The sequence below is a fragment of the Rhamphochromis sp. 'chilingali' genome (assembly GCF_963969265.1).
Source record: "Rhamphochromis sp. 'chilingali' genome assembly, chromosome: 9".
NCBI classification, from domain to species: Eukaryota; Metazoa; Chordata; class Actinopteri; order Cichliformes; family Cichlidae; genus Rhamphochromis; species Rhamphochromis sp. 'chilingali'.
In genome coordinates, this window is record NC_137936.1 from 32,908,840 (window position 1) to 32,919,493 (window position 10,654).

General features: G+C 37.8%; 1 protein-coding gene across 1 annotated transcript; it reads right to left on the reverse strand.

The window, feature by feature from the left end:
* Positions 1–133: 133 nt before the first annotated feature.
* LOC308403158 (monocarboxylate transporter 1-like) lies at positions 134–10,257 on the reverse strand. Its single transcript, XM_080892421.1, has 5 exons — positions 10,087–10,257; positions 6,516–6,784; positions 3,956–4,099; positions 3,062–3,835; positions 134–2,378 (listed from the first exon to the last, which is right to left on the reverse strand). Exons 2-5 carry the CDS (start codon positions 6,730–6,732, stop codon positions 2,143–2,145), a joined length of 1,371 nt encoding a protein of 456 aa, XP_080748547.1. The 5' UTR covers positions 6,733–6,784; positions 10,087–10,257; the 3' UTR covers positions 134–2,142.
* Positions 10,258–10,654: the final 397 nt, after the last annotated feature.

The window sequence follows — 10,654 nt, forward strand, 5'->3', positions numbered from 1 at the left end:
TATTCTTTTTTTCCTGACGTTAAGATTTAATTTTTAAATAAATTATGTTAGCACATAACAAAAATATCATACCATATTTCTATCTTAGATTCAAGAAAAAACAAGACACAGTGGAGTATTACATCCTTGTTAAACAGCCTTTTATTTGACTTTTTCCACAAAATTCCTTTTTTTGCAGTCAGTGGCATGTTTTCCATCATAAGGCAAACCGCTAAACATCAGAATTATTTTATAATTGGCATAATGCATTATCAACAATGAACCAGAAAAAAATAACATTTAAAAGAATTTAGAATGAGAATGAATGTGCTTATGGAATAAACAAAGTGGCATGGGTGATACTTCTGAAAGTTAAAAAAAAATTGCACTTTGCTGTGATGTGCTTGGAAAGCTCATGCTGTCTTATAAATGTCGTGAGAGAGAAGTGAGAAAAGAGAAAGTGTCTCTTAAAAATAAAGCTTTCTACTGGTAACAGCAAACAAACGAGAGCAAAACACTTTCATTATGTGATTGTACATTTCAGAAGGTTAACATTGTTAAGGTTCAAAATTGAGGAAGGAGAGTACAAACCACCCATGGTCCAGAAGCTCTTGGTCAAACAATGATTTTAATGACTACACACGTGTGGGAAGCCACTCTGTACGCAGACAGCAAGTAGTCTTCGACTTCCTCAAAGCATACACAGATTTTATACCGTCAGGGCTTGATTTACTGACGCCCCTTCATGCGTCACAGACAGGATATATACACATACGTCAAATCAAAACCACAACGACTTTTAACACAGTTTAAAAAGAACATCGTCTTCTATCTTCATGGCTGGCACTTCCTGTCTACCTTTCAGTTCTTGTCTTGTTCCTCTTTCTTGCCGAGACAATTTTGCAGTTACAGCCAGACATGACTAAACTCTTTCCTATAAATAAATCTAACTAATGTGTGTGTGTTGACCTCACTCAGCCTCTATGTCACCTCTCGCACTTCTGACCTTTTACCAGACCAGAGGCTCACTGAGACTATGTGTATGTCCTCTACTAAATAAATGTTTTAACCAAGAACCTCTACTAAAACCTTAATATAAAATGACCTGATATAAGTGTTTTGTAAGCATGTATTGCAATTCCTTCTATGTTCTAGTTTTCCCTCAGCATGTATCACCTGAACAGTCACGTCAGTGAAGCTTAAGACCTTTAAAGAACCTGAACATCAACTCAAATAAGCACAGATATGCAATATGTATAAAATAGTTATAACTGCACCTGGAATACAAAGTTAACATCATCATAAACATCTTAAGGCCATCTTAAAGCTATCTGTTACATTGTTAAAGCAATGATCATACTGCAGATTATATTATCAATGCAATGGTACTGATAATAATTATTTAACAATAACAGTAAAATAATTTCCCTGCTCCACATTCCCTCTCTCGACCTCTGGAACACCAGAGGTCGCAATACATTGTGTCCTCGCTCAGCAAATCAGACAACCTCATGTCATCTAATTGGTCCGGTAATAAACACCAGCTCCCCTTCGAGAACACTCCATGTGTAAGCTTAGGTTTTCTCGGTCCCTCTCTTGTGGTCCATGAGGCCTCGACATCTCCAGGATCCTCGCCCCTCCTGTGGTCGCCGAGATCTTCTGCAAAGGAAACAAAACACCTTTTCCTGCACCTCCCTAACTTATCCTATTTGGGACTCTTTAATCAAAAGCATGATCCTAATTATGCTCTTAACTTATTGACTTGTATTTATATATATTCTTCAACGTTCCTCATCACTTTAAAATTCTTTAAGCGCTGGTTTCACGTCCGGTTGGAAATAAGGAAATAAAGTTATAAAGAATGTTATAATGATTATTACCAATAAGACAGACGTAATTTAAATTGCTTATTTACTATATTTATGAGGTTTAAGTATAAATATAAGAGGTATATATTTAATGAGGATTGTGTATTTGTGTTTAAAGGACTTTTATAATTGTGGCTATGAGTTCTATGGTGGGCTTCAAAAACAATGCATAATCAAACTGATGAGGAATTAATGCTATTGTTGCCTGTTGAAAAAGCATGTTTCTTTTGATGAAAAATTACCTCACTAAGGACAATAAATTGACCCATGTTGTAAATTGACTTGATGCAGGACTTTATACAGTGTCCTCTGTATTCCTAGCTTCTGCCACCTCTTTGGCAGCATTGTCCCTGTTGGACTTTTGTTCTCCAACTCCCACCACTCCTCTCCTCTCCTCCTTTTTTTTCTCTTTGTCCAGCAGCCGATAGTTCAGCCCCATTCCTGCAAACAGGAAGACACTAGCAACTATGAGGATGATCCCACAGCCCTGGTAGGTGTACTTGTAATCATGGTAGACATCTTTGAACTTCCCTGTGAAGACAAAACGACATCATACAGGATCATTTGTTTCTGTGCATAAACTGTATATAAAAAATGTAAGTCTTGGTTTGTGCACTCACATTCAGAATTGTTCAGATGGATATTTTAGCTGTTACCCTTTGTGTGTTTTGATAGTAGTGCAAGGGCTGGTACTGACTGAAAAACTACAGACCCTACATGCTCATGGCTTTTCACTTACAAGGTACTACACTCAATGACATAATGTGCGATAGTCTATTCTAGTGGAACAGTGTAAGGGTCTATGTGTTGCCCCTGTGATGGGCTTGTAACCTGTCTGGGGAGACCACACCTCACGCCCAGTGACAGCTGGAATGGATGGATGGATAATCTAGCAGTCTAAATCAAAATTACAAAATGAAGACAATATTGTGTTGTGTAACAGCTGAAACTAGAGATTGAGACCATAAACCTATAAGCGAAGTCTTTACTAGAAGTAAAAGATTGAGTGACCAACAAGGCCATTTTTTTATACAGTTGCACTTCTTATTGAGACTCAAGGAGTGCCCTCTGCTAGCCAGTTAAAAAATAAAATTAAGCACTTATGTAGTGGCTTAACAATCCACTGTATAACTTGTATATACAAGTGTATTAGTATAGTAAGTAGTTATAGTAAGTATATAGTAAGTAGTTATTATCATTAGTGGGGTACTCACCAAGTAACGGCGGACCTAATAATACAGGACCGCACTCAACAATAGTGACAAGCCCAACAGCACTGGAGAAACGCTGCGTTCCGACTAGGTCCATTAACGTCTCGAACAGCACTGCACTCAGCCAGCCAAAAGCAAACCCAAAGAAGATGGCATAAATGGTAAAGCCTGTATAATCTTCTGATATTGGAGCTAGGACATGACACACGCCGTTGTACAGTACTGAAGCAGCAAAGAAGTACTGTATCCTGGAACGGACCCACTTGGTATTGGCCACCATGCCCATTGAGGGTCGGGCAAACATGTCAACAAAAGCGAGGATAGACAGTAAAAAAGCTGCCTTCTCTTTGGCAATGTGTTTACTCTTGGCATAATTAGAGAGGAACACCAGCGGTGCAAAGAGGCCAAAAAACATGACAATATTTCCCACTATGTAGAGCAAAAAGCCACGGTGCTTGAACAAAGTGAGGTCGATAAAGCTGTTAATGGTCTGCAACACAGTCTTCCTCTCTGTGGTCTTCTCTGCAGGCTTGGGTTTTGGTCCTATAGGTCGCATGAGGGAACCTGCAACACAGCAGTTGAAAAGCAGGCCACCCAGGATCAGAAAACTTCCTCTCCAGCCAAACTGATCAAAGAGCCAAGTATTAATAGGAGCTAGGGTAGAAAGAAAGACAGGACTTCCAGCCATGGCAAGCCCATTAGCAATAGGTCGCTTGTTGTAGAAGTACTTTCCAATCATTGTGAGAGCAGGGTTAAGGTTGAAGGACAATCCCAGACCTGAAAGATTCAGTAAAAATATGTATAAAAATGAGCATGAAACAGTGTTTGAAAAAACAACAGTGTACAAAAAAAACAAGTTAGTAACAAACAAACTTGAAAATATTAAAAACTAGGTACCTCCAAGAACACCTATGCAAAAGTACAGTGCTTGAACAGATTCACAGAAAGAAGCAGCAATGAGGCCCAATCCTGACAGGCATCCTCCAGCCATCATAACGGGACGACTCCCATATTTGTTAACCAGGATGCTGCTGATTGGACCTGAATCAAAAGAAACAAAGAACAAATATAGTAAATATATAAATATAGCATATATATCATGTCGCTACATGTTTTTCATCTATTCAAAGGCACAATTCTAATTTTAACCACCAGAGGGCTCTAGTGCCACAGCTGTGTCTCAGCAAATTCAAACAACTTCAGCAATCAGTTTTGTCAGTGCTGCACTGCAGTAGATGTGCTCCCAAGCCATTAATAATGCGATCTGTCAGAAAAACCACAAAAGCTGCAATGAAATAATCATTTATTTGATCCAGATATTCATAAAAATTGACAGAAGAATAATTTGTTTTGGAGCTCTTTTTAATGTACTCCAAACACAATTGAAATGATCATTAGAAATATCTCAGCTCAGACAAGCGGGTGGGGGTATTTGTGTGAGTGTACTGGGGTGATTTTCTCACTGGTGTGTACATTGGGGTTAAAATAACACTGAATCTTCTGTTATATATATAAATATATATATAACATATATAAATATTAGATTTTGATACTGGCTATAGAGAAAGAAAGACTGACTGTGCAAACAGTAACCAGCTTATTAAGATTCATGCATACTGGATTCAAAATCAGCTCAGGAAAATTGCTATGACTAGTAGACAAATGACTAAAATGCACTGAGGGCTCGGGTCGCAAAACACCATCTCCATCTAAGACATGTAACAACCAGCCTAAATGAGTATGAGGATCCACATGGAAGACACTTCTGCCTTCCTGCCAAATCTCTGCACTAGCCAATGAACCCAAATGGAAACTGACAGTTTTTGTTTAGAGGTTGTCCAGACTCATTTGCCAGCACGGTGCAAGACAAAGGGTTTTTAAATTGTAATGCAGGCAGTCTCCTCACAAACAATGAGTTCTTTCCTTCTGCGTTGCAGGGTGGGTTGCTTATGATAAAAAGGTTGGAGACAAACCAATGTAGAATATTATGAATATAATGAATCAAAAATTGAAGGAGTACAGAGGTACGCAACAGTGGGCTGTTAATGAACTTCTCCTGCTGATGTGTTCTGAATGTTTAACATAGAGATGGCAAGAGGCTCAGCTGTCATCTGCTCACGGCGCTGACAAACATTGCCTTGCTTATTCTCTGTTCTCAATTACTATGCGTAGCTTGCCTTCATCTGTGTATATTTACATCAAACATTTGCATTAATTGAGGGAGTTACACATATCCACGTATACTAAGACACTGCAGCTCATAACTTGTTAGGGCATGTGAGGCTCTAAGAGCCAAGTGAAACAAAAAGAAGTGATTAACAAACATCCACTTTGGTCCATTATGTGTTACAAATAAAAAGCAACACCATGGTAAAGATAGGCAAGTTGAGAACAATCAGTTACTGTTACAATGTAACTCAATAACCTTAAACCATTGTTCCTGCATGCCTGAATGTCACTCTCCAGAAGCAGCTGCTTGTTAAGTGTTGCTGAACAATAAGCAGCATTGATTTCTTCCACGGGGAACACGATACTTCTGTTGTACAGTAATGAGGACTTAACTTGAATGTGAAGTTTTTGTTCGCCTTAGGAACTTAATACTCAGAGTAAATAACAGACATGTGGCACCTTGGTTTCTTGGGATGTTTTCACCTGGGATGTTTTGATGCAATATGTTCACCATTATGCACACAGTGTAATGCTAGCTGAGTGAGGCCATATTTCCTATTTTATTTTACTGCTAGCAAATCTTACAAACAATTTTACACATAGCCCCATGTATAAAATTTGACTGACAGTGTATTTTATATGGAGCTACACTTCCCACTTCACACATTAGTTTGGAAGACTAAAGCAGCTTTCCCGAAGCTTCCTTGAGACTAGATGCCTAAGTCATCATTTTTCCAGTTCATCACACACTAGAGCAAAGAGAACAGCAGTGTTTTGATTTCAGAGGAGATGGCCTTTTGGGACAAGAAGGACTTCTTTGAACTCTGATCTCTCTCTGTTTATTTATCGTGAGCTTGAAAAGGGCTTTATCGTCATCTGATTGACCAGCCCAGAGTGACATCATGAAGTGTCTCATTCATCTCATCAGTGCAAGAACACAAACAAAACCCCTGGTGGTCTTCCAGTCTCAAAGCACAAGAGAAAAGAATGGGTAGGTGTGCAAGGCTTAAACTCATTCATATGCTCCAGAGAAAGATAATGTTGCAACAGCATTTCAATGGAACACTTGAACTTTTGTTTTGCCAGTTTAATTTTTTCAGCACAGTAATTATGATTATGTGTGATCTCTCTGTGACTGAAAAGCTACACAGTAAGCCTGTATTTCATCAAAAATAAATGATTTTTTTTCTTATTTGTAACAGAACACTAAAGGAATAAATGTAGTATGGTCATGCTAAGAGCTGGGTATTGATTTCAGCTGCTTGTCTTGGATGGTACTGTAGCTCACCTCCGCCGTACGTGACGGCTAACATGATGGAGGAGATCCAGGACACCTGGCTACTTGTCACATTGAAGATCACCTCAATCTCTTTGAAGAAGACAGTGATGGACTTGGGAAATGCATAGGAGAAGCCAATAGAGATGAAGGCTCCAATCACCACCATCCATCCCCAGCCACCCTCAGGTGGTGTGTAGCCTTGAGGACCACCGACGGCTGGTGGCATTGTTCTTCGCAAATCTCCTCTTAAAACTCAAGAAGTTTTACAGATACAATGACTGTTTAGGAGAGAACAAAGTGACAGAGAAAGTCCTTTGATTAGTTGCTTGTAATTCTTAAAACAGTTTAACAAAATGATATTTGTGTTTATGAATTAGAATACAGAAGACCTTTGGCAAACAAGCTGAAAAAACTTTATTTCGTTAAGTGCTTAATAAATATTCAACCCATCAATAAACATAGAAAATTACAAAACATTTTTCCGTTTCATACAGCTGCACAGTCATTTGTGATACATTGTTCAATTTACTGTCCTCTTTTACTTGAACTTGATATTTTGTCCTCAGCTTTGAAACATTTGACATCAATAAAACATTCTTATATCAGTTTTGTGACTAGAAAGCGTCAGCAATAGATCAACTTTATATTCAAGTTGATCTTAACCAGTATGACCTTGCAAACAGAACTCAGATTTAATGTTTTCAGTATTTCCAAACACCAGCAGTGGTTTTGTTTCTGGCTCACCTCTCTTGTTTAGTAATATTGTTAGTACATTTTACTTTGGCATTGCCTATCATGGCAGCTTCTGAAGAAGGAAAATCAAACTAACAAATTTTCTACCAGAGGCGTAATTTTCACATTTTCACACTGTGTTTATCAAATAAACATTTGCTTTTATTTTTTTTAACCTTCAGTAAGTTGATGTTACTTTTTTTTTCGTTTTTAGAAAACTAGAAAAAATACACATCAGGTACTGTCTCACAGTCTTGATTTTAATTTTCCTTTTTCCAAAATGTTTTCATGCATTTCATGCTCCTTGGTCTCAGCGCTAACTAGGCTTTTCTATTCTTTGGAAGCCCTTTTGGCCATTTCAGCCCTTTTGGCCACTTCACCATATAGCTTTGTCATGCATTATACAGTACGAACCTTCTATACCGACCTATAACTTCTGAGTAACCCTGCTTTGACGATACCACATGTGTATATGAAAAGATTCATTATGTTGCAAAAGCATTTCCCCAACTTTAATAACTATGTTCAAGATTAAACATGGCATTTCTGGCCTTGCTTTGCTTTGAATTGATCTCTGCATGCATTTACTAAACTCCCACCCGCTGATCTCACACAGTTTCACTTTAGAAATGATGAATAGGAGTCCATCTGCAGAGTCAAACAACTTACTGTATTGTTTACACAGGGGAGACTATCCAGAGAGAACATCGATCAGACCACGAACACAGGTTGAATTCACACTGCTCAATAGCTCAGGGCTACGCTCTGGAATGGCTGATGATGTAGCGTTTTTCAGCCAAGGAGGACTTGATTTGGTTGATGAATTGGGTTAGGACTCTGAAAACTTATTGGATAAACCAGTTGTGTGCAGCACGTAGTGAATATTTAATGTTTTAAAGAACTTTTGTTATTGAGCTGGGATTTTAGCATCTGCTGTGCAGCTGTAAATGTGCCTCCTTCTTTATCTTGCAGCAGCAATACACTGAGAGAAATAAGAACTTACACTGCCACTAAATCAAATCAGTTTTGCATATCAAAGAAATAAGTTGTGTGTGTGACATTATTGGTTATCACTAACAAGGAGTATTTGTTTTTTTATGCAAGTAAAAATGCTAAATGACTGTTGTTTTTGAGGAACATTAAATTGGTCCATCAACCAACTGCACTGTGTCTGTACTTTTCATACTTCAATGTTCTGGCCGACTTGTCAACCAGTGAGCATTCATTTATGTTTAGAAACATGCAATTGGGATTTTGGGAGGGCTGCATGGAAAAACTTTTGTGCTGAAAAGCTTATCCATAGACTCTGCACTGACAAATACATACACAAACTGACACAAACATGGAAACAAAAAGGTGTCCTAACTGCAGCTCTGTACTCTGATGATGTTCTCTGCAACCAGCATTAGAAAACGTAACTGTATTAGTTTTCTACTCAAAATAGATATATATTTTGTCATAGTTTCTTTTCTTTTTTAATGTGTTGCTTCCAGTTTAATCTTGTGTTTTCATATCCATAGAAAGTTCAGTGTTGTTTGATGTTACCTGTCCATTGGTTAGCTTCATATCAAAGTTAATCATGTTTTACCAATAACATTGTGACAGCCCAAAGATTTTTCCATGAAGTGACCACAATACAGCAATATTATTTTACAAAGCCTAAATGTCTAAGTTTGCACCACGTTTTTTATTGGCCTTTCTTAATAAATGCTACTTTAAAAATCAATGTTGTTCAACACACTGTAGGTAACGATAACATTTGAGTTAGTTTAGGTTGAGTGTAAAAGTTTTTAAAAAAAGGTTTTAACCTTTAATCGATCAAGGAGCCTTCTCCTTTTGGAAACTATGAAATTACGAGAAAAGGGAATGAAAAGATTGAATAAAGTCTAGACTCTTAAACAGGATAATATGCCAGGAAATGTTGTTACAACAGAAACAGGACTATCTGTACTTATAAAGAATAAAAATTCAGCAGTTGACATTAAATGATAAATGGAGGAACAAGTTAAGACAGACAGGACCCCAGGATAGAATAGTAAATCTGCAGAAATAATGAATAAAACAGATAAGTTCTCACTAAGGATTGACTGCCTGTCTCTAAAATAAAGAGCAAAATATCAAATAATTCAGTAAAAACTGCCGAGAGTCAATTCATTCAAGCCAGGAAGGAGTAGACAAACATGCAGAGGTATAAAAACAAACTCCCCTCACGCTGTAAAGGTCTAAATAAAGTAGCCAAAGTGGGCGGCCTGAAAGTGCCACTTGACAACACACATACCAGCACAAAGCAGGGTGGGCTCAGCAGAGGACATCAGCAGATATACAAAAGGATTTGGTGCCTGTGCTTAAAGATGTGAGGCTCAACTGATTTAATTTGAATTCATAAGATTAAGTTTGGTAAATGTATCTCCTTTTCTTAGTAATTAATTTTAGTCTCAACTCTATGTACCCATATGTTGCCTGAATTAAATTGTCAAACTAAGAATAATGAAAATAAAAAAGAAATTACCTTTAATATGGTTGAGAAACCACGCAATTTTAAATTTGTGCCAAATTGGGCTCTTTTGCGGAAGACTTTTCATTCATTCTGCCCGCTTCAGGCCTTTTCTGACCCCAGCTTTCTAGTACCAATTTTAGACAGAAATGAATTTGTCTGTTTAATTATAGATGAGAATAATGTGTTAAATATTTGCTCAGGGATATTGCATTCTCACATAATAAGTATTGTTATAACACTAACAAAGCAATCCATTTTTTATGAATATCCAACTGGAAACAGACTAGTTCTTGAAGTAATTATTTTAAAAATGATGTCTGGCAAATATTATATGTATATCAAGGATCTTACCTTAGCAGGAGCTCTTGAACAGGGACAGATGAGCTCTGCAGATAAAGTCTCTGAGGGACGTTAACACAGTGCAGACATCACAGAATCGGACTGAGTGGCTTTGGATATATATTAAAAAAATACAAAAAAGAAACACTTCAGTTCATTCAGTGCCCAGATCAAACAGCTGGACAATCTGGACACAATGGTGCTAAATGGTGAGGCCAGTCAAGATCTTATTGGCTATGCAACACGTAGAGCCATGCCCCTACGGTGCTTTCTCCACCCCTCTGTCATGTGCTGAGCTGACACACAAGGTCAGACTAAGGCCCTGCATACTGCACTCTATAGTATCCATGACTGTATGTGCTCCAAGAGGATATAATAATGCCTGCGCTCCAGAAGATTAGATGCTGTTATCAGTGCCATTCACTTGAATTTTATAGGAAATCAATTTTACAAATATGAAGGACATTGTTTATTCAGCCACCTGAAAGAAAGACTTTTGTGTCATTCCTTGTTGAGCCTTTCTCCCAGATTCCCTGAGGAACTATTTATAAGTCTGTATCAGGGCTTGGGACAGGAAAGG

Coding starts and splice junctions, on each gene's coding strand:
- LOC308403158 (XM_080892421.1), bottom strand. CDS start 6,732: ATGCCACCAGCCGTCGGTGGTCCTCAAGGCTACACACCACCTGAGGGT. Junction 4,100..6,515: donor AGCCGTCACGTACGGCGGAG/GTGAGCTACAGT, acceptor CTTTTGATTCAG/GTCCAATCAGCAGCATCCTG. Junction 3,836..3,955: donor TTGCATAGGTGTTCTTGGAG/GTACCTAGTTTT, acceptor TGAATCTTTCAG/GTCTGGGATTGTCCTTCAAC.